General features: G+C 40.7%; 1 protein-coding gene and 1 pseudogene across 1 annotated transcript; one reads left to right on the top strand and one right to left on the bottom strand.

The window, feature by feature from the left end:
• LOC142181007 (polyubiquitin-like) overlaps positions 1 to 24,751 on the top strand; it is a 37,454-nt pseudogene extending 12,703 nt beyond the window's left edge.
• Positions 19,742 to 21,651, bottom strand: LOC142181256 (uncharacterized). Its single transcript, XM_075254155.1, has 3 exons — positions 20,619 to 21,651; positions 20,243 to 20,527; positions 19,742 to 20,153 (listed from the first exon to the last, which is right to left on the bottom strand). Exons 1-3 carry the CDS (start codon positions 21,447 to 21,449, stop codon positions 20,025 to 20,027), a joined length of 1,245 nt encoding a protein of 414 aa, XP_075110256.1. The 5' UTR covers positions 21,450 to 21,651; the 3' UTR covers positions 19,742 to 20,024.
• Positions 24,752 to 25,158: the final 407 nt, after the last annotated feature.

The raw sequence follows: 25,158 nt of genomic DNA, 5'->3' as shown, positions 1-25,158 counted from the left end.
TGTTTCTTGTACCTTCCTCTTTGGGCGACACCTGCTTCTTGCACGGTTGTCTTGGATTATACCTGTTTCAACTTTTCAGATAAAGAACAATTGTTAGTTCGGAAATGACGGTCGGTTCGGTGACCTCGATCGTTCCCAGTTGCTTTGTTGCGTCTTCATTTCTGTTGTGAAGTCCCGCCATTGATTTGATTCATATGCCGAAACCCTTTGGACCGCTCAGGCTTGTATTTCCAGATTCTGTGATGATTTGCCTCGTAAGGCTCTTTTTTTTTTTGTGTCCCGTTTTGCTTGGAGGTTCTCAACGGGGGTTTTATTGGAGGTATTTTGTGGGGATTTGTACAAAAGGGAAGCTTTGTGGGGAATATTTACAAAGTGGATTCTTTGTGTGGATTTTGTACAATGGGCATGCTGGGGGATTTATTTCAAAGTGGGATTTCTAGAATTTGTTGGGGTAAGCTTGTTGGGGATGTCTACCAAAGGACCCGCTGGGATGTGCTGGGGAGATTCCATTTTTTTCTTTCTTTTTTTCTTATAATTTTATAATTTGGGGAGATTCTGTGGGAGATTGTACAAGACTCTGTTGGGATTTGTACAGGGGGAGACTCTGTGGGGATTTGTCCGAAGGTGGACTTGCTGGGGAAGATTTCAAGATTTCTCTCTTTTCCTTTTCTCCGGAACACCATCAAACGTCATGATTCATCATGCTTGGGTAATCATATCAACGAGATGAGGTGCTTTCCTTCCTGAGACGGGATTCCATGTAAACAAACCATGCCACCTACCCTTTCCGGTGTGTCTTGAACTCGGGGTTAAAATGCGAAAGGGATTCGAAAAGAAACAAAAGGGGAAAACAAATCAGAAAAGAAATACCCTTTTCGGGGAGAGAAAGACTTATCTGAGGAAGATAATGTTGGCTTTAAATGACATGACATGCCTTTTGGACTGGACGTCTGACCTTCCATGAACTTGCGTTTTCCTAGACCAGAACAGATCTGTGGTTCCAAAACTGGTGGAACTTTGCCGAGACCTTCTTGGGGTGGCGTCATTCCTTTTCGGCCAACAGCGCCCTTTGCGGGTTTTCGCTGGCTGACCTCTCTCATTTCTCTTCCTGTCGTCGCTTGATAGCACTCTTTGCGAGTTTTTACTAAACAAGCTCTCTCATTTTGGTTTCTCTTCTCCCGTCGCCTCGTGGTGCCCGAAGGTTTTCACCGCCGAGACTCTCTCATTTTATTTCTCTCAACTCAGGGTGTGCTGGTTTCCTTTTGTGATGCTTATTGGTTTCCCACCATCTTTGGTAATTGATTTGAAGGCTTGTACCTGGTAAAGAGAGGTAGCTGATACTAAACTTCTTAAGTGTCTGACATGCCCCGGTTTTCCATTTCAGGGTGAATGGGATTTTGTTGTTGGTGTGACTGAACCTCAGGGAGAGGCTGCCTACGTATCCTTTCGGAATCAAGTCAAACGTAGTTCAGGCCTCAATCAATGTTTTTTTTTTTTTTTTTTTTTTTTGAGAGGATTGGGTAGTGTTTAGGGAGTAGTGGGGAATAAAACCTTTGCCATTTTCGAATGTGTCAGGACCACCGGAGTATGATTTAGACGTAGTACCTCTTGACTGCATCTGCATTTACTGCTGTGTCGGGGTCATTTCCTTCGATATCACCTAAATACAATGCTCCCCGCGGCAGTATCTTCCTCACAATGTATGGGCCTTTCCAATTTGGGGCAAACTTTCCTTTTGCTTCTTCATGATGCGGCAGAATACGCCTCAGTACCAATTGTCCTACTTCGAAATTCCGAGGTCGGACTTTCTTGTTGTAAGCACGGGCCATCCTTCGTTGGTATAACTGTCCGTGACAAACTGCAGCCATCCGCTTTTCATCAATCAACGTCAATTGCTCCAGTCGAGTCTTAACCCACTCGCTGTCCTCGATTTCTGCTTCGACAATGATTCGAAGTGAAGGAATCTCTATCTCTACCGGTATTACGGCCTCGGTTCCATAAACCAAAAGATAAGGAGTCGCTCCCACCGATGTGCGCACCGTAGTGCGATACCCCAATAACGCAAAAGGTAACTGCTCATGCCACTGTCGGGAACTTTGTATTGTTTTCCTCAAAATCTTCTTGATGTTTTTATTTGCAGCTTCTACAGCACCATTGGCTTTTGGCCGATAAGGAGTGGAATTCCTGTGTGTTATCTTGAATTGCTCGCACACATCTCCCATCAAGTGACTGTTCAAGTTTGCTGCATTATCTGTAATGATAGTCGCAGGAATGCCGAAGCGACAGATAAGATTTGAGTGTACAAAATCCACTACAGCTTTCTTGGTGACCGACTTGAGAGTGACAGCCTCTACCCACTTTGTGAAGTAATCGATGGCAACCAGTATAAACCTGTGTCCATTCGAAGCCTTTGGTTCAATTGGTCCAATGACGTCCATGCCCCAAGCGACAAATGGCCAAGGTGCGGACATGGGATGCAGTTCTGTGGGAGGTGCATGAATCAAATTACCGTGCACCTGACACTGATGACACTTCCGGACAAAGCTAAAGCAATCCTTTTCCATGGTCATCCAGTAATAACCTGCTCTAAGGATCTTCTTCGCTAAGACATACCCGTTCATGTGAGGTCCACATACACCTGCGTGTACTTCGTGCATGATCTTTCTTGCTTCCTCGATATCGACACATCTTAAGAGATTGAGGTCCGGAGTCCTCTTATATAACAATTCACTGCTCAAAAAGAAACCACTTGCATGTCGCCTAATGGTCCTCTTTTGATCTCCAGTTGCATGCTCGGGGTATTCTTGCGTCTTCAAGAATTTCTTGATGTCATGGTACCAAGGCTGCGTATTTGATCCCGCCTCGATTACACTGCAGTAACCGTGTCTTTCCTTGATTTGGATTTCCAAAGGATCGACGTGGGCGTTGCCCGGGTAGGGTAGCATAGAAGCCAGAGTAGCAAGTGCATCTGCCAGTTCATTGTGAAACCTCGGAATATACCTGAATTCTATTGAGTTAAAGCGCTTGCTGAGGTCCTCCACATGTTGTCGGTATGGGATAAGTTTGACATCCCGAGTTTCCCATTCGCCTTGAACTTGCCGGATGATCAGGTCAGAGTCTCCCATAATCAGTAAGTCTTTGACATCCTGATCGATTGCCATATGTATGCCCATAATGCAGGCTTCATATTCAGCTGTATTATTTGTGCAGAAGAAACGAAGTCTAGCTGTGGCGGGATAATGCTGACCGGCAGGTGAGATCAAAATTGCCCCGATCCCTATACCCTTGGCATTCACGGCTCCGTCAAAGAACATCTTCCAAACATGAGCTTCCTCCGAGATCGCTTCTACGGTGTTTACCTCTTCATCTGGAAAATAGGTATCCAATGGCTGGTATTCCTCATCGACCGGGTTTTCGGCCAAATGATCTGCTAACGCCTGGGCTTTCATTGCCGTGCGAGTGATATAAACTATGTCGAACTCCGTAAGCAAGATTTGCCATTTAGCCAGTCTCCCAGTAGGCATTGGTTTCTGAAATATATATTTCAAGGGATCCAACCTGCTTATGAGGAATGTAGTGTGTGCTTGGAGATAATGCCTCAGCTTTTGAGCAACCCATGTGAGAGCGCAGCATGTCTTCTCCAACAGAGTGTATTTGGCCTCGTAGCTGGTGAATTTCTTGCTCAGGTAGTAGATCGCCTGTTCCCTTTTCCCGGTCACGTCGTGTTGCCCCAGGACGCAGCCGAAGGAGTTCTCCAAGACTGTCAGATACAAGAAAAGTGGCCTTCCTGGTTCGGGAGGGACCAAGACTGGGGGATTCGAAAGGTACTCTTTGACTTTATCAAAGGCTTCTTGACACTCCGTTGTCCACTTAATCGCCGCATCCTTTCTTAACAACTTGAATATGGGCTCACACGTGCTTGTCAGCTGGGCAATAAACCGACTGATGTAGTTCAGCCTGCCCAAAAGACTCATCACGTCTTTCTTCGTTCTTGGGGGAGGTAGATCTTTGATAGATTTTATCTTAGTCGGATCTAGCTCGATACCTCTCCTGCTTACGATGAAACCCAAAAGTTTACCTGACGGAACTCCGAAAGCGCATTTGGCTGGATTTAGCTTCAAGTCATACTTCCTTAGCCTCTCGAAGAATTTCCTCAAGTCTTGGATGTGGTTATCCTGCGTCCTGGACTTGACTATAACATCGTCCACGTACACCTCTATTTCCTGATGCATCATGTCATGGAAAATGGCGGTCATGGCCCTCATGTAAGTAGCCCCAGCATTCTTTAAACCAAATGGCATGACCCGATAACAGTAGGTGCCCCAAGGCGTGGTGAAGGCAGTTTTCTCGGCATCCTCTTCATCCATCAATACCTGATGATATCCAGCGTAACAATCTACGAAAGACTGTATCTCGTGCTTGGCGCAATTGTCAACGAGGATGTGGATGTTGGGCAGCGGGAAATTATCTTTAGGACTTGCTCTGTTCAAATCTCGGTAATCTACGCATACCCGAGTTTTCCCGTCCTTTTTTGGTACTGGAACCACATTCGCCAACCATGTTGTGTATTGGACTACCCGGATCACTCCTGTTTTCAGTTGCTTGGTGATCTCCTCTTTAATTTTGTCACTGACCTCGGTTTTGAACTTTCGTTGCTTTTGTTGAACCGGAGGACAATCAGGATGAATCGGCAATTTGTGAACCACTAGATCGACACCTAGTCCCGGCATGTCATCATATGACCAAGCAAACACGTCTTTAAATTCAAGAAGAAGTTGAATTATCGCCTCTCGCGTTTTCTTGTCCGTGTGAATGCTTATCTTGGTCTCCCGGATTTCTTCCGGGGTTCCTAAATTTACCGGTTCAGTGTCATTCAGATTCGGCTTAGGTTTATTCTCGAAATATTCCAACTCTCGGTTTATCTCCCTAAAAGCCTCTTCCGCATCATATTCTGGTTCTGGATTCATTAATTCGCAATTAAATAGCTCATTGTGACCTGGGCGTGAAGTCCGCAAGCATGTCATATTTAAGGCCGCATTATTAGGACTGAAAAGGAAGATAAGAGGAAAAGTAATGAAATCAGGACGAAAGAAAGAATAGGAAAGCAATGATGATTTTTTTTTTTTATTATTTTCTTTTGAAAATTGGAAGACAACAACGTTTACAACTAGGAATTCGGAATAACAAACGAAAAGAAGAAAACGTTCAAGTTATGTCCCGGAGATAACTTGTGATACAGGAAAGGTGGCAGGACAGGTCTACCCGGACTTCCGTCTAGTTGGGACTGGCGTGATCTCCCAGTTTTGGAGCTCGGCGTTTGGCCCCATGTATATCATCTCAGCAGTGCTCGTGCCTTCGCCTGGTTGAACCATGTGGACCTCGTAGAGCATTTCCCTCATTGCCCCACATATTTCCTCGATTTCCTCAACTGTGCAGACCTCATCTTCTTCTTCTTCAGTGTACCCTGGCCTGACAAAAGTCGCATGTAAATCCGGCAGTGGTTGAGGCAACTTCCAGCCCTCATTTCTCCTTTTCTTTGCCCATTTTTCGTCTGCTGGAGTAGGTTTGAAACCTAGTCCAAAAGGTTTCTTGACGACTGGTAAAGTAATGGGTTCCGTCGTTCCCTGAAGATTTCGTCCAAGCCCCTTCCCTGGCCTAAATCCGTGTCGGATCATTTCTTTGGCCACCATAACCGAAGCGTTAGACAAGAAAGGCTGGGGGCAAGGTACTCCCTCTTCGTGCTGCTCTGCCAATACCACCTCGAAAGCTTGATAGACCGTATGCTCACTCCCTTCTCTTGGTTCAAGATACGGGATAGATGGGTCCCGATAAATGGCATGTTCATCTTCTCCATGGACCACGATCTCTTGGTCTTCATACTCGAACTTCACCATCTGGTGAAGAGTAGAAGGCACGGCTCCTGCCGCATGGATCCAAGGCCTGCCAAGGAGGAAATTGTAAGATGTATCCATGTCGATCACTTGGAAAGTGACTCGAGATTCGACTGGTCCTATGACCAGCAACAGGTCTATTTCTCCCATGGTGTCTCTCTTGATACCATCGAAAGCTCTCACGCAGACGTTGTTGGGTCGGATTCTTCCGGTCTCAATTTCCATTCTTTGCAGCGTGGAGAGCGGGCAGATGTCAACACCTGATCCCCCATCCAGCATCACCCGCTTGACATAGTAGTCCTCACATTTGACTGTTAAATGCAATGCCTTGTTGTGTGCGGCTCCTTCCGGGGGTAGATCGTTCTTGCTGAAGGAGATTTGGTTGATGGCGAAGAATCTTTCTGTCATCCGCTCTAGTTGCTCCACCGAGGTTTCGACCGGTACGTATGCTTCATTCAGGGTTTTCAACAGGATCTTTTGATGCTCGGTTGACCTCATTAATAGTGACAGCATGGACACTTGCTCAGGGTGCTTGCGCAGCTGGTCTATCACTTCGTAATCCGGCATCTTCATCTGTTTGAAGAATACTTCCGCTTCTTCAACACTCACAGGCTCCTTTGGAGGGAAGCGCCTTTGTGTGGCGTTGTTCAGTTCTTGGGTTTTTGAGTACCCTCCAACGAAAGTATTTTCTGGAAGTTCTTCCCTGACCTCCTTACCTTTATACGTTACCAAAGTCTTTTGATAATTCCACGGCACTGTGGACGGGTTGGTCATTGGCTTTTGTGGCACGCGTCCGATAACCACTGGCTCGTTCAGCCGAGGTGGTTGAATCGTCCCCCGGACCACATAGGCCCCTTTTGGCACGTACATAGGTTTTGCTTTTTTGATCCCGAAGTTCTGCGTCTTCTTGGCTTGACCTCGTGGTATGTAAAGAACTCCACCCTTTGCTGGTACTACTTTCTTCTCCACCTTCTTTTCGGGCTTGCTTTCTGCAGCCTTGGCCTCCTCGCCCCTTTCTGATTTCTGGTCTGTTTCAGGCCTCCTCGCTGTGTCGACAATGGCAATTATGGCTTTCAAGGCAGGGTCGAACTCTTTGTCTTCACAAATCATGCCGATCAGCGGCCCATTATTGTGAGCGGGCAATGGATTGTTAGTTACATTTGGGATCTCTTCGTCCCTTAGCACTATCTTCCCCTGCTCTATCAAATTTTCGACCACTCTTTTCAATGACCAGCAGTCGTTTGTATCATGACCCTCGGCCCCTGAATGATAGGCGCATCTGACTCCGGCTTTGTAAGAAGGAGATGTCGGGTTTTGCCTTGTTTGAGGGATGGGTTGTAGGAAACCCAACTGAACCAACTTTGGGAACAAAGTCGAGTATGGCTCACCGATGGGCGTGAAAGTCCGCCGTCGAGGTGGCTCTTGGGGGCGGTAGTTATTTTGCGGGGGTTGTGGGTTATAGTGGTTGCGGTAAGGAGGCTGATTTCTGGGAGGTGGAGCTGGGCCTCGGCTGGCTTGTTGTGGTGAATGGTTATAAGGTTGGGCATTCATGACCATATAAGGTTGATGAGCATATGCCGCATTTGAGTGGGGGTAGTAGTGTTGTGAGGCCCTTTCCGGAAAATGGGGCCTATGATGACGATACTCCCTTGCTTCAGAGGCTGCCATAGCCGTTTCTTCCTTCTTCTTCCCCCTTGTCGTCCCTCCAGACCCACTTTGGATGGCCTGAGAGGTTGCCCTTAGGGCTGCTTGACTCAGAATCCGACCCGTTTTCAGCCCATTCTCTACCATTTCTCCTATCTTGATTGCTTCCGCGAATGGCTTACCCATGGCCGACATCATGTTTTGGAAATAGTCAGACTCTTGAGCCTGGAGAAAGGTAGTGACCATTTCCACTTCATCCATGGGAGGCTTTACTCTCGACGCCTGTTCACGCCACTTGATAGCATACTCTCTAAAACTTTCCGACGGCTTCTTCTTCAAATTCGACAGAGAGTTTCGGTCTGGCGCAATGTCGATGTTATACTGGAATTGCTTTACAAAATCTCTGGCGAGATCATCCCATATATGCCATCGGGACATTTCCTGATCCATATACCATTCCGAAGCTATCCCTACTAAGCTTTCCCCAAAATATGCCATGAGCAGTTCTTCTTTTCCGCCGGCTCCCCGCAATTGGTTGCAGTATTTCTTAAGATGTGCAATGGGGTCACCGTGCCCATCATATTTCTCGAATTTGGGGGTCTTGAAACCCGTTGGCAGGTGCACGTGAGGGAACATGCACAGATCGGCGTAAGAGACGCTCTTTTGTCCACTCAACCCTTGCATATTCTTCAAACTTTGTTCAAGGCTTCTCATTCTCTTAGCAATCTCATTTTGTTCTGCAATCCTGGGGTTCTGATCCTGTCCCGGTGCGAGTTCGCACTGAGGCGGTAGAGGATTATTGTTGGTAGCGAACCTGGTTGGTTCCATTGAGAACGATGGTGCTTGGAATGTAAAAGAGGATGCGTCAAAGCTTGGCTTGTATGTGGCAGGCTGTGCCGTAGCTGGGCAAGGTGATGCAGTAAAGATGTTCATGCTTGCATCAGTGGCCGACATTCGGGGATGAGGCTCAGAAGGTGATCCTGTGGAGAGAGCGGAGTTGGCTGGGTACCCGAATGGGGTAGCAGGGTAATTTATGGGGACATTAGAAGTCCCACCTGACCTGGAGAATAATTCAGGGAATCCGGGGAAGACACTTGGCGGCTCTTTCCCATTGCTCCAGTCGTCCAGCATTTCAAACATGCGGAGCCGTAGGATTCTATTTTCTTCCGCAGTTGCGGATTCAGGCGTAAGGACGGCTGAGATTGAGCTCTCCTCAGAGACGGGGACTGTTTGCAATGGAATTTCCGAAGACATTTCCACACTTCCTTTTGACCTGGTGAAGTAAGTGTGAGTATTGCTTCTAGTCCTAACAACAGGTAGTTGAGCACCTCTCCTTGATCTCGTGAAGTATGAATGCGAGGCCAGACTTTCACCAAACCAACCGTCTTTTCAAAAACCCTGGATATGCTCAATGACAAACGCACGGTTAATTTGCAGCAAATAACAGATAGTTAGTCTCACGTAGGGCATGATGCACCTATACAATTAAGTGGATTACTATATGTCTGCTACGAGAGCATGCGTCATTCCGGTATTTTTCCTTTTATTTTCCCCCCCCCTTTTTTTTTTTATTTATTTTTCTTTTATATTTTTTTTTTGTAGCAAAATAAAATGCGATCGGATCCGATGAGGATTGCCTACGTATCACGATACTCACGTGAATCAGATCATTACGTAGTTCGAAAACACGAATGAGCGTGAAAGAAGCAAACTCTTTATTATTGAAGCAGTCTATTACAAACTACATTTGCAAAAGAAAAAGCAAACTTTGGAAATAAACCTAGACTCAAAAATAGACTAAAAATCACCCTGATGAAAAAAAAAGGCAGAAGATGCTATAGATACAGATTTGACCTATGAATGCATTATGGTTTTAAAAATTGGTTTCCGCGGGGCGTCGTTCGGCCTCGCCGCGGTCCTAGGCGTGAGATCCCACTCAAGTTGCTCTAGCTCGTGCATAGTCTGCTTGACATAACCCATTACTGCCGAGAGGACGGTAGCGCTGGACATGTTCTCACATCGTAGGCATCGTCTGGTGATGGCATGGGCAATGGCCTTGATCCTATCTCTGGTTTGCTTCTTCTCTACGAGCAGGCGTCTTGTCTGATCGCTGCATATCTTGAAAACTTGAGCATCTTGTACATGCTGATGCTTCAGTCGTCGTACTTCCAACTTCATCTGGGCTAATGAGTCATACCAGTATCTGCTCTCAATTTGGAAATCCTTGGCCTGATTAGCTGTTTTGATCTCAAGTGCAGCCATCTCTCTCTTTATCTTAGCAACAGTCTTCTCATGGTCGCTTTCCAATCGATTCAAGTACCTGCGATGCTTGTCTGTTCTTGTGCCCCACTGTGCTTTGAGCTCTGCTATGATGTTTTCAGATTTCTCCAAACCATCTCGCCATTCCCTGATTTCACCTTTTAGCCCTTTTATCAACTGCTCGTCCGATCGACGCCTTGGTTGTCCATCTGCATCCAACCTTATCTGTTTGATCTGGGCTCTGAGCATTTCATTTTCTTGAATCAACCTGTTCCGTTCTCCCAGATCGGTAGCAACTTGCACGTTGTGTTCATATTTCAATTTTTCCACTTGTTGCTTTAACCTGCTGATTTCGGTGCAATAGCCTCTTTCTTTTGCTAACCAATCCCACTGCTTTTGTGATGATTCGGTAAAATTCCGGATGTGGGGTCTCTTAGCTGGCCTTTCGTGCTCGAGTTCCCTTCTGTACCATGCAAGGTAACCTGGCGCCGTTTCTCCTTTGGCTTGATCCCGCACGCAAGTATCTGATTTCAAATATTGACCCTCGTTCCAGATTTGGCGAATCTTTGCTTCTGGGAACTGTCCGTTAGGACTTATCTCGATTGCTTGAGTGCTTAGATCTTCCTCATGAGGTACTGTCTGGCATTTTCCGAACTGTCTTAAAACTCGGCCGGGTGCGTAAGGTTGAATGCTCTTAAGCCCCATCAGCAAGAAATGAGTTTTAGTCGCTGACATATATAAGACCTCATCAACGGGCAACCATCCCAACTTCCATTGTATTTGGCTGGCAGTAAGAGCTTGAAAGAACGAGGTCCAAGCCAGGACTCCTTCGGGCAAACTGATCTCTTTGGCTCTTGCGTAAGATTCTTCTATGCGGGTCTTACCCGGGGAACCACGGCTCAAAATCTCGGAATGATGGCAAAGGTGCTCGGTCATCCATATCTGCAGGAGCAAGTTACAACCTTCGAAGAAATTTCCCCCAGCTTTACAAGTTGTGAGAGCTCGAAAGATGTCGGATACCACCATAGGCGCGAGAGTACTGTCACTTTGCGTGAGTAAAGTGCTGACGACCCCCGATATCTTCAAATCAATGTTTCCATCTTTCCTGGGAAATACCAGAAGTCCCAGAAACGTTATCATGAACGCCACCCGTCTGTGCTCGTCCCACTTCTGACGAACTCCTTTGCTGCACAGTTTGTTGATTGGATTATTGAATCCCCCCTCGTGACCGTATCTATCATATATGAAGCATGGAGTACAGAATCCGGCTGCTAGATCCGGGTTGTGGACTGTTCTAGGTATTTTCAATGAATCCAGGAACCGATGTACCGTGACGACTCTCGGGGCGACCAAGTATTTTTGCTTCAACGGAAGTTCAGTATTCCCGATGTATCCGGCCATTTCTTCCAAAGTTGGGGTGAGCTCAAAATCAGAGAAATGGAAAACATTGTGCGCCGGGTCCCAATAGGTAACCAAAGCTCTTATGATATCTCCCCGAGGCTGGATTTCCAACAGACCCACAAGACCTTTCAGATTTTTCTTAACCTCATTTTGCCCTTCAACACCTAGATCATTCCACCATAGCCGTAACTTGATAGGGATTTTGGTCATTATTGAAAAATGTTCATTTTGCATCGTGCTCATCCTGCACATTTATTAAGGTGATTTTAACAAAAATGACTGACTCAAAATATTTTACAGAGGGGACCAAGCTTTGAACACGGCCTTTAAGCACTCCGGGGAAGAAGATTTTAAGGCTGTGTGGGTCTAAACATGCTAAGGAAAACCCAAAAGTGGCTATTTATGCAAAGTCAGCCTTCCGGCGTCCCTTTCGGGAACATTCGGCTATTCATGTCAAAACAGCATCACCTGACTTATTTATGACTCTTTAAAAATTTGAAACATATATTTTTTTTGATTTTGGCTATTTTAGCAAAATGGGGGTTGAACCCGACGAGGGTTGCCTACGTATCTCACATCCGGTGAGAATCAAACCGGCGTAGTTCGGGGATATCGTAAAATAGGGAAAAAATCGAATAAACCTAGAAATCAAGAATGCGTATTTTTTACATTTTTGAAAAGAGATAAAGATTATATTGTATTTCTTTTTAGGAAAAATTTGGACCTTTAGTCTGAATTCATAAAAGGGGCACTACGAAAGAAACAACACATTTTTTTTGAATTATGAATTTTTTTTTTTTTTTTTTTTTACTTTAAAAATAAATACCCCTTTTTTTTTGATTTTGAAAGTGATAAAAGAAGATTTTTATAAATTTTTTTTTAATGACTCTCAATAAACAAGACAGTTTTTTTTTTCTTTTTTTTTTAAGAAAATTTCGGCAAGGTTTTGACACTACTTGGACATTGGTTTTATTTTTCCAAAATTAAGTAATTATCTCCCCTACGCTGTTACTTTCCCTTTTTTTTTTATGAACCGGTCGACATGCAGAATCGAAGCAAATAAATGCATAACACAGATAGGAATGCAGCATGATGGTCTTTCCATTTCAGGTTGCCTGTCCTAGACGGACCCAACCCCTGTGTTGAGTCCCCTAAGTCAAATGCAATGTGATGCAAATAAGCGTTCCTATTAGGGATCCGGCATGAAGTTTCGTTATACTAGGTTTAAACCTTGGTATTTGTTCCAGACTGTGTACCCGAGCGGACAACTCGAGTCGAGGAGGGGGCTACGTACCGGGGACCCGCGAGATCGTCCGGCTTTGTAACTTGTCCGTCCTCTTTCTTATTTTAGGTGTTGACATTAACAGAATAGGGAGTCTCGACCAGCGAGCTTCTCCCCGGAGGTAAGAAGAGAAGGGTTTCGGCACAGTTTATATACAGTTCAGATAATATCAAAGCGGTAAAAGACAGCATTTGGCACATTATGCAAAAACATGTAATAAAGATCAGATAATAAAGCCAAATATAATAATTATTCTAAGCTCGAATTCTTGAACCCTGAACCAGTGGTTCTGGGTCCGTCTTCCCCAGCAGAGTCGCCAGAGCTGTCACACCTCCTTTTTGCGCGCCCTGCCCCGAAGGGTTAGATGCGCGGGTGGAGTTTTTCCAATTTAAGTGACAATATTCGAAATGGGATTATTTATTTAATTCAGAGTCGCCACTTGGGAAAGGTTTGGTTTTTGGTGTCCCAAGTCACCGGTTTATCTTGAATCCCAAATCGAGGAAATTTTCGACTTTTCCAAGTGAAGTCTGCGAACCAGAAATTCTAAGTAAGGAATTCTGTTGACCCGAGGGAAGGTGTTAGGCACCCTCGAATCCCGTGGTTCTAGCACGGTCGCTTAAATTGTTATAATGGCTAAATATCTGATTTAAATACATGTTATGACTTACGTGCTTTTATTAAGTTTAAACCGCTTTTATTATTATCATTTATTTTATAGAATTGCAACATCGTGAAAATGCGTCTCGAACCACGTCACAATCAATGCGCCCGTAGTTGTTAACACATTTTGACTTTGTTGAGATTCGGATTTGGGTCACATCAATGTGCACCCGAATTTAAGAATGCGATTTAATTAAACCGCGCCAACAGAGTCTAACGCGTTATTATCTTTGTATAAGGCCACGAAATTTATTAAATGGCCTATCTTGAATTCTGAATAATTATCATGGTTATTTATTGAGGGCCCCGCAATTTTGCATCTTTATTTGGCGAGGCTCATCTCTATTTTAGAAAAGGATATCCTAAAATGGCTACATTTCTAATGCATTTGTCTTTAAAACTAGAAGAAAAAGTACATGCTAATTCAATTATAGGCTTTTGCCTAATCCGGATTTTGTCAGTTTCTGATTAACTACTTATAAAGTAAAAACGCCATGCCTTGCGAGGACGTTTCAGTCGAACAAAAGACTACATACGAGATTGATGAAATGCAATACCTAATCCGAACATTTCTTGAGTTGAACTAAACTGAACTTATTTGGACTAGATTAAAGGATAACTAGCAAAGTAAAGTACTTTAGTTTGGCAAGGAATCATGTACGAGCTAAACGAAATACAACACTTAATCCGAGCACTTCTCGAGTTTAACTTAACTAAACTTATGTGGACTAGTCTTAACTAAACAAAAACTAAATGAAACAAGAACAGTATTGTACAGAGTCGAAATATACATGCCCCTACTGACAAACAACTACAGAATTAAAATACAACAGGGTAAACTCAGTCAAATATCAATACATACTTTCGAACTGTTGAATCATAAGCTAAATCAACTTTCACAGGCCTGTTAATGTATTATGAATACTACGACAAATACTTGAACTTCTTCAACCTCTTTTCATTTCATGCTTTCCAACTATTTTAATTACATCAATATGGGACTTGAAATGTGTACCTGGAAATGCTGAAAATGCAAAGGAGAAGAAGAAGAAGATGTGGAAATCAGCAGCAGAAAGAAGCAGGACTAGTAGTAGCAGCAGGACAGGGCAGCAACAACAGTGAGCAGAATAGCAACAACAAACAGAACAGCATAAAAGAAAAGGATTCTGATGCGAGGTGGAACTAGAGTTGAAGGAAAATGACAGCCAAACGAAATAGCACACAGTGTGATAGCAACAATGCTTCAGACAATCCAATTCCGGAATATACCAAATGCCACAAAACACTAACAATAATCTCGATGGGATTTTAGAAGAAGCAACACTGCTTAATGTATTGACAATAGATGAAGTTCAGACAAACAAGACCAAATTTCTGATTTCCTAATCTGTTTTTCCTCTTTCTTGCTCCCTTTCTATTTCTGTCAACTCTCTCTTTTCTTTCTATCTTCACAGTGTGTGTGTGTTTCTTCTCTAATCCCTGTGTCCTAATCTCAGATCCTCCTTTCCCAATGTTTTTATCTCCCCTTTTATAAGTCCCTATCCTACTCTTTTTTAAACAGCCTGTTTTCAGAAATCCAGTACCCTTCCCATGTGCCTTCTATTTTCAATTCCAAACTTTAGCTAATTAAATATTAAACCCCATCAACATTCCCTGGCAGATTTTACTTTTAAAAGGTTTAAACACTTCTTTAAACTAAAGCCAAGTATGGGCAGTAGGATAGCATATGCTGTCAAAACATTTTAAAATCAAACAAGGACCTTTATGCAGGCCACAGGTTGTGCACAAAGCACATGAGGAGCACCAATGCACATGAGGTGCACCAATGCAAATGTTGTGCAGGAGTGCACATGCCATCCAATTCAGCATTTTAACCAAACATCCCTTTTACATTACTGATCTAAATCAACAGCTATAAGTAAACAAAATTGTTTCTCAATTGATTCAAAAAAAAAAAAATGTTCGACAGAAACAAATCGCTTTGCTATGCTCAGATAGTTGAAACTAATTGACGACTCATGTCGACTCGACTATATTAGCATTATCGTACACAATCGTAGCCGAAAATCAAACATTCAGAAGTATGGGACACATGACTCGACTTATACTGATTAAAATAGAATGGTGCATCCGAGGAATCAGTTAGTTAGTACAAATTGGAATACAACCAATACGCATGCCGTATCAGAATAGGAGGAGAAGGATTCAGACAAACACAGATGTTCAAACAGAGTGGACGAACAAAAGTTGATAAAAATTCAAAACACAAATTGACACAAAACATGAACAGACATCTAATCCCTCACATGGACCAAACAAATAAGGGAAGAAGGCAGACTCACCTCAAATCTTGAAAAATCGGAAACCTTGAACCGGACTTGGACAGACTTTCTTAAGGCTGAACGGACTTTAATCGAAGTGTTTCTCAGATGAGAAACACTTCGATTAAGGTCCCTTGGACCTTAATTTCTTTGGCTCGAACGGGTATGAACTAGTGACGAGGAACTACAAAGTTCCAAAACTCAGATCCGGGATTCATGTTTCCCTGGTTAGATTCGGACCAAACCAAGTATGGTTCGGTCACGAGGGGGGTCTGGGGAGTATCTGGTACAAAACTGGGGTTGGTTGGGTCAGATCGAGTTTTGACTCGAATCTTCGAATGAAGATTCGAGGACCTGGGGGTGATTCGAAACATGGGGTTGGTAGATTTGGGTTCAGGATGGCCTGGGGGTCCTATGGTGTTCAAGGGAAGGTCACCGGCATCCATGCCGCCGGCTTTCATGGCGGAAGTATGCAGAGGCGGCTAGGGTTTTAGGGCTGTTCGTTTGGGGAGACGAAGCAGCTGGGGTATTGGATAGGGGGGTAGGGTAGTGTTATGTACTTATATAGTTAGTGGGCAAATGGATCCTGGCCGTTGGATGAGACGAGATGAAGGGCCAGGATCCTTCGGCTAACAGGGAACGACGTCGTTCCAAGGGTGAAGGGTTAGGGTCGGTCCGGGTGAGACGGGTCGGGTTTATTGGTGGGTTATGGGGATTGATCTTGGACCGTTGGATCGGCTTGGTTTAAACGGTTGTGATGGGTTGGCATCGAAACGACGTAGCTTTGGTGTTAAACTACGTCGTTTCATGGCCTGGGGGTGGGCTGTTTGGACTGGTGGCTTGGGCTGAGTTCGTTGGGCCAATTTTAACAAATTGGCCCAAGTCCGGAAGGGCCTTTTCTTTCTCTCTTTTTTTTATTTTTTATTTTTATTTCTTTTCTTATTTATTTTAAAACAAAACTAAAAAAAAATCAAATTAAAATTAAATACACACTCAAATATAATTATTTGCGCACATACTAAAGTATTTCAAAACCGGTAAAGTCAAACCAAACAAAATCATGGACGAAAAATGCCTATTCACGATTTTCTATTTAATGACCGAATTACGGTTTGAATTACGCAGGACACATATATATTTTTTGAATTTTATTTTAATAAAGTAAATAAATAAGAATGGGCCAAAATCACAAATAAATCCACAAGGTGCCGCACAGAAATCCGAAATTGTACAGCGGGGCCAATTATATATTTTTTTTATTTCTTTTTGGAGCGATTGTCGTGTGAAGCAAAAATCACGTGCTCACATGCACTATTGGGATCTGTATTTCAAGCTGTGTTTCCTTTTATGTAGTATGAATGTATCTATTGTACCCACAATTTCTCCTTCTTTGTGCAACTGTTCCATAAGGGCTTGCAAATGACTGCTTTGTTCCACATCTCCACATTGGTGAAATTAAGGCCCCATACTACTTTTGGGGCACACAGTTTGTCCCAGGCAATCAAAGTCTTTCCGGTAGGTTCAGCAGTTCATGTCCACAAGAATCTCCTACAAATTGTTTCTATGAACTGGATGATTTTTCTTAGCAAAATGAATATCTGAGCCCAGAATATTAAGCAAATAGAATACTCTCAACTAACATTGTTCTTCCAACATATGATAAAATTTTGTTGTTCGTCTTTGAATCCTACTTAACATTCTCTCAATTAGAGGTTCACATTGAATAGCAGATAACCTCTTAGTGCTTATTGGGAACACCCGGGTATCTAAAGGGTAGTTCACCTTTAGTGTAACCTAACATGTCCATAATTTGTTGCTGAGTCATGATGCTCATTCCACCAAAGTAAAGACAACATTTTTTGGATTTGCAATTAGACCTGATGCTGCAGAAAACACTTGAAAATATTGATGGAGTATCTTTCCTGATTGCATATCTCCTCTACTGAAAAGAATTAGACCATTAGCAAACCCTAGCTGAACTTGGTTGACTTTGGCACACTTTTAATCTCCATCCATTTTAATTGATTTTTAGTTGTTTACACACATATTAAGAAATCTACCTTTTAGCATTAATTAACAATGAAATTGACCATATGAACCTTAATTTGTTCATTAGGAATATAACAAATCTCTCAGACTCTTTACTCAAAGGGGAACTTTGGAAAAAAGAAGTTAATTTTTTCTTGATATCTGAAAAAATTAAATACTATGGACCATAAAGGAAGGCTAAAAAATTAATTAAAGTAGACCGGAGGCAGTATTGAATTTTGACATACCCTGGAGCTTCTGGATCACTTGATCTTAAACTTTCATTTCAAATTACGTGATTATTTTCTGCTATTCTTGTTCTAGCATTGAGAAATTTCTGTAGAAGCAATTTCTAATTAAGTATTCTTGTGTTAATGTGACAACTCAAATTCGGCTACTAGTTGGAAATTAAGAAGCATCCGGGTTGTGAAATTGTCTTTATTGTCCCTAGAAAGAAGCTGTTCTTTTACAGAGTTGCTTGCTATTAAAAACACAAATTAAAAAAGAACTGAATACACGTCAAAACAAACATTAAGGGTGTGTTTGTTACGACGGAAAGTATTTTCTAATTTTTTCATATTTGATTAGCTTAAATGTTTTGGAAGACATTTTCCTCATCAACTTATTTTCCTCCAATTGGAGGAAAATATTTTTCTTATCAAGAGAAGGGAAAATATTTTCCAAAACTCATTTTCAACCTTCTCCATTCTATTTCCCATCCCCACCAATCTACCCACCCCAACCCTCGTCCCACCCCACCCTAAATAAAAATATCATTAATAGTACTTTCTTTTCATGTTATAGATAGATTTTTTTTCATTTCAACAAATGAATATTTTCTTTCATTTCAACATAATGAGTATTTTTTTCATGATGTGGAGAAAGTATTTTTTTTATTTCAATAAAATGATTACTTTATTTTCATGTTATAGAAAGAATACTTTCTTTTTCAACCAAAAAAAGAATATTTTCTTTATAGTTAATGAGCATAAATTTCAACATTTTTTTGCGTAAAAAAATAAAGCAACACATTAGTTTCTTTGGATTTGTGTGAATTTTTTAGAAGAATAATTAAATTATCGAAAAAAATGAAGTCCTGAAAATATTAGGTATTTGTGTGTGTGTGGGGGGGGGGGGGGGGAGCAAGGAAACCTGGGAATTGGGTGAAGGGTCGAGGAGAGAAGCATAAAAAAATATTTTTTACTCTCTAACGAAACAATAAAAAATAGTTTCCGTAAAAAAAATTTCACTCACCAACCAAACTAGGGTCGAGGCAATGACAGTGCCGAGCAACAACAATAAAACAACCTTAATTGCAATTGATCTAGTCAACAGCCTCAACACTTTCATCATTTTGATCCCCTAAGAAATTGTGTTCTCTCCTTGATTCCTAAAGAATGGGTAGAGGAAATAATAGGGTTAGGGACTTAGAGTAAAGGAAAGGGTATGATAGAATAAGGGTATATTTGTCTTTTTAGTATATTTTATCAGTTTATCGATAAACAGATTATCGAAGAGGACAAAATCGAAATCGATTAATCGATAAGGAAAATTTCGAAATCAAAATCGATAAATCGATAAACAGATAACAAATAATCGATTCGATTTATCGATAAATCGATTCGAATGCACACCCCTAAACCAAACAAGAGAAAATAAGTGATAAAACTAATCATTTTTATTTTCTAGGAAAACATTTCTTTCATACCAAACGCACCCTAAATGTAAAAGAATAAATTAAATAAGCTGTTTTCGAAAGTAGCCACAACATGCAAAGCTTGGCTCATCCGATAAATTTGTCGCACTGCAGTTGAAATAGCGCTAATGCGTTTAATCATTCACACAAAATAATAGCATTACCAACAACATGTAAATTAAGGAATTTACGGGACTAATAGGATTAATAATATATTTTAAATTTGGCAGAATACATAGACAAATACTTAAACCATCAAAGAAAGTTTACTTGAACACCTCAACTAAGTCATCTTCCACCGAAACACTTTTACTATACTTTTAGAGTAAAATCCAGTTTACCCCCTTAACCTTTAAGGCTCGGGAAACTATACCCTCTTCACATTTTGAATGAGAACGGCAACCCCCTTATAATCAAAAATCAGTTGGAAAAGAAAAACTATTATCACTAAAAATAAAAATTCAGAATAAACCCTCTTTTTGGAGGGAATAGTTTTGGCGCTAGTACATTCCCAGTAACTTAAAAAAACGAACATATTGGAATATTTTTCATTCCCTACCATTAAATAAATATAAGTACCAAAGAACTGCAATTGTTAAAGGACAACAATGAACATGTTGGAATAAACCCAATCACTCATTGAATATATTACAAAAATATCATGACCATGCAAATTCAATTGTTCCAACGCATATATGCCTTGATTGGGTGATCCAAAGAACTTCAATTGTAATCGAAATTGAGAAAATTAGATGATCCATCACAATTTGGACTATTAATCAAGGAACATCCTTGATGCAAAGTCAAGGAGGCTATCCCACTCACTAGATGAGTTTCCTACACTATTTTGGACAACTCGTCCAGTTGCTGACGCTTGAGTTGAGAAAATAGCATCTCCAAAAGGTGTGCAGTTGAGATGTTCCAAGTTGTGTAGCTGAAGAAGCAATTTGACTTGGTCTAGGTGGTTGAACCTTAAAAACCAAAAGTTACAATTAGGGTAGAAAATTATTGATAAAACATCTATTATTAACATATGGTATGAAAAATACCCTATTATTACCTGTGAGGCCAGTACAAATTGGTTCATGTTTGACATTCCGATACCATTCCAGTTCCCTATTCCACAACATGGACCATGTTTATTTTGCTTTCCCATTCCTCTCGCTCTTCCTCTGCCCCTGCCTCTACCATTCATGGACTGCAAATTAGTTGCTCCCCTGCCTCTAGTTATTGCTCTACCATAGCTATTATTATTTATCTCTATTTCTATTCCTCTTTCCCAACCTCTAGGATTAGTGGGCAACTTATTAAGCTCACTCACACCATTAGCACCTCTTCCATTGTTCTATTGAACACACAAAAAAAAAAGAAGCCAAATCAAGTATAAAAAGAAAAAAGAAGAAAAATAAAAAGCTTAAGCTAATCAAGAAAAATACCTGAACAATTCTTTTTTGCCTTGGCTTGCTGGGATTTTTGCATGTCTTTTTATTGTGTCCGATCTCATGACAGTTGCTGCATTCATGAGGATAGTCAAACTTCCTCACCTTGTTGGGATTTATTGGTTCATCTATACCTTTTTTCCTGCTCTTTCTTGGTCTTCCGGGTTTATTATCTGAAGCTTCAGGTGGTAGAATAGGATCACCCGGTGCAATTTCCCATTGTGATTGATCTGGTATTGGAATAATTGTCCCAGAATAAGCTTTCTTGAATGTCGAAACATGGTAAAATGGATGTACAAAGTCTTCTGGTTCACGACGAGCAGTCATTATGGCGCTAACTCCGTGTCTACATGGTATACCTGTTACATCCCATTTTCTACAAGTACATACCTTTTCCTTGAGTTTAGTCACGTATATTTCCAACCCTTCATGAACCTCCCAAATTCCATTTCCAGCTTCTATCTGTTCACAATCTAAAGTTTGTTCTTTGGTCTCTTCAATCTTGTCCATGATCCTTGGACAAACTAGTCCATCGTAATCTTTAATCCATTCACATCTTTCTTGCAACCTACACATCATCTTTCTTCGAATGATCTCCAACATGGTTAGTATTGGTTGGTCTCTAGCTTCTTGAATCCAGTGGTTAAAGATTTCACAGATATTATTGCTCAACATATCACATTTTGGCAATGTTGAAAAAGCTGACTTACTCCACTGGTTGGCTCCAATTTTTGATAACCATCGATGAGCTTCTGTATTTTCTTTCTTGATCAATTCCATATACTTTTCAAAATCTACAATAGTATATGATCTAGCTGCTGCCCACATCAAGTCTTTCAGTTTTTATCTTTGAACCTAAGTTTGAAATTGGCATACATATGCCTAACACAGAACCTGTGATCAACATTTGGCATAACTTTCTTAAAGGATTCAAGGAGACCCTACAAAGTAAATTATACAATATTAGCTATGGAAAAAAGGAAGAAAAAAAAGAAGATAAGTTTATGTATAAAACGATAGATGCGTACCTTTTGTCTGTCAGACATAAAAGCCCATCCTTTTTCTTCAGGCACTCCAATTTGATCTATTAAGGATTCTAGGAACCATGTCCAGCTCTCTTTACACTCGGACTCCACAACTGCAATAGCTAATGGAAACATTTGGTTGTTCCCATCTCTTGCAATAGCTGCCATAAGTTGCCCTCCTAAAGGGCCTTTTAAGAAACATGCATCTAAGCCAATCATAGGTCTACAGCCTGACATAAACCCTTCTTTCAAAGCAGAAAACATGATGAACACTCTCTTGAAAGAAGGCAGTTGTTGCAATGAATATCTGTCAAGGCATAAGAATGCTGCAGAACCTGGATTTTGCTTCAAAACCATTTCACAATAATCCCTGACTCTATGAAATTGCTTATAAAAATTGCCCTTAATCCACTCAGTTGCTGTTTTTCTCGCTCTATACCCTTGCTTTTTAGAGATTATTACACCACATTTTCTCTTTACAGTTCTTCTAAAACCTTGTATGCTCCAGTTTGGCGCATCAAGAAGATCCTTCATGAACCTTTTGGCAACCCAAGTAGAATGGGCAATTTTATTCTTGAATGTCCTAGGGCACCTATGGGGCATTCCATAAAGAGTTTTAATCTGAAACGCAGTGGTCTTTTTCCAATGGCTAGCATGAATTCTCCATCCACACAATCTTTTGCAATGTGCAGTGACTCTTATCACTTTCATTTTTTTCGAATCCAACTTCAAACCCATTCTTTATTGCATGTTGTCTAAGAGCCTTCCTAAATTGTTGAACTGAAGAAAAACCCAACCTGTGAACAATATTGGATTTTCCATATCAGTCTCTTCATTAAACCATTCAATATCTTTATTAGGAGCATCACACTTTGTCTCATCATCACCACTTAAGTCCTCTGAATCACTTGGAACACCTTCTTCAGATAGACCATCAGATCTTCCATAATATGAGTCATTATGGATATTTTTAATTATCGTGTGGTCAATATATGGCACATCAATATCTCTTGTAATTCCTGGGTTGAGATTATTCTGTAAAAGTTTATTTATATGAGTCGAAGTCATAACTTTAAATGAGTCTCTAAGAGTATCACCGTCCGCGAAGTATTCGAAGTCATCTTCAGAATTATTTTCTTCATCGCTCTCGGGTGAATATGTTCTATCTGAGTCACTATCCTCAACTGATTTATCCTCTTCAATGTTATTTTCAGCCAAATACACCTCCCTCTCCTTGTGTATTATCCGCCAAAGCTTTTCCATACCCCCCTGCATCATAAGAGCCAATTTCACCCGCAGCTTCAACATTTCCTCCAAAATCCATCAAGTTCTCCTCAACATACAACTCAAAAATATCAATATTTTTATGGTTTTTCACCATCTCTAATACCATTTTATCGGAAGTTAACAACACCAATCCATCAGCAATATCTTGGTTAGGTGTATTATAATATATAAGACAATTTTCAGAATAACCAAGTTCTTTCATTATAGCCAAAAGTTCTATATATGACAAACAATCAGGATCTATATTATGTACGGAGTGTACCTTTCCCCTTCCTCCTTCATAGTTTAAGACAGGATGCGATCCAAAAAATCCTCCATAATGAATTTCCAATGTTACCTTGTCCACCACGATTTCTGTAGGATAAGTAAAGTTTGAATAATTGAACTCTCATAATAATTTTAATATACAAAGAATGCACATAAATAAAATAAAATTTTACATAACAACAGTTTTTTCATCTAATAGTCAGAAGAATCTCAAAAAAAAAAAAAAAAAAATTATTTAAGGTGACTATCTTTTCTTGAACTTTGATATATGATTTTCTCTATTTACATGAATTTTAGGAATGACCTCAAAATAAAACTAAAAATTCAAGCAAGGAAACCCAAGTATTATTTTGGATGAATGTATTACACTTCACCTTATAGTAAAATGCCATGTTAGGCTAGCAAGACACTGGAAATCTTCAAATGAAAGTGTTTGAATAAATTTGCTTCGATTTGGTGCAAATGACGAGGACCCCAAGAATCCCAATTGAGAAGATATAGACAAAAAAAACTAGAAGTGAAGCTCTCGGGTGCACATCTATCAATAATTTTTAATATATCGTCATTAGTCTTTAATATATGAATACATACATACACACACATATATTATATGTATGTATATGTATGTATGTATATATATATATATATATATGTATGTGTATGTATGTATATGTATGTATGTATATATATGTATATATATGTATGTATGTATGTATGTATGTATGTATATGTATGTATGTATGTATGTATGTATGTATGTATGCCAAAAAACAAACTGTTCAGAGTGGGATTTGAACAGCCAATTTAACTTGTAGATGTGCACCCAATAATAATTGCACCATAACAGTCTTTGACCATGGGCTCACACACATATATTTAGATAATTTTGAAGAAATATAACATTGCTATACATAGTTTAGGGATAACAGTATGGGTTCACGTGAACCCATATCCCTCAACTTGGATACGCCTCTGGGGTGTGACCCTTCCCCAACCCTGCATGAACACGAGCGAATGAAATACATTTTTTCTATTAATCATTTTCCACAATGCTGAATATTTTTTCTTTGCATGCAATTACAGATATGCAAATTAATCTTCGTCAAGACCCTTACTGGAAAGACCATAACACTCGAAGTTGAGAGCTCAGACACCATTGACAATGTTAAAACAAAGATTCAAGACAAGGAAGGAATTCCTCCAGACCAACAAAGGTTAATTTATGCTGGAAAACAACTCGAAGATGGTCGAACACTTGCTGATTATAACATTCAGAAGGAATCCACACTCCATCTTGTGTTGCGTCTTCGCGGAGATTATAGAGAAGATGAAGTTTATCCGATCATTATTAGGACATATAAGGCAGAAATAATAACCCTAGAAGTCAGAACTTCGTTTGAAATTGGAAATATTATAAAAACGGTCCAAGAAAAAGGAGATTATAGGGATAGGTTACATTTGTTGTTAGATGGTCGCCATCTTGAAAATGATAAACATCTTTCTGATTATAACATTAGAAAAAATTGGGTACTTCATCTTATACGACGATAGAAAGATGAAACTACTGATTGATATCCTTGTCAAGAATTTGACTGGTAAGAGTACTATTTGTTTTGGTGATAGAGAATTCTCAAAGATATTGATGATGTATAAAGCAAAGATTGAGAATATAGTGTTGTGTACGCTCTTTATCATTTGAGTCTAATCATATTATCTTTATATCAAGAAATCCCTCTAATTTCTAGCTCTTAGGACGATGATATTATTTTTTTTGGCTTCTCTTGTTATTGTTACTAATCTATTGTCTCTTTTCGTCTTTTTGAGTCGAGGATCTTTTGGAATCAGCCTCTCTACCCCAGAATAGGGGTAAGGTCTACGTACACACTACCCTCTCCCCATACCACACTTGTGGGATTTTATTGAGTTGTTGTTACTATATTAAGAAGCAAATATTCAAA

Source organism: Nicotiana tabacum, chromosome 5 (assembly GCF_000715075.1).
Source record: "Nicotiana tabacum cultivar K326 chromosome 5, ASM71507v2, whole genome shotgun sequence".
Lineage (NCBI taxonomy): Eukaryota > Viridiplantae > Streptophyta > Magnoliopsida > Solanales > Solanaceae > Nicotiana > Nicotiana tabacum.
This window is presented reverse-complemented; position numbering and strand designations above follow the sequence as displayed.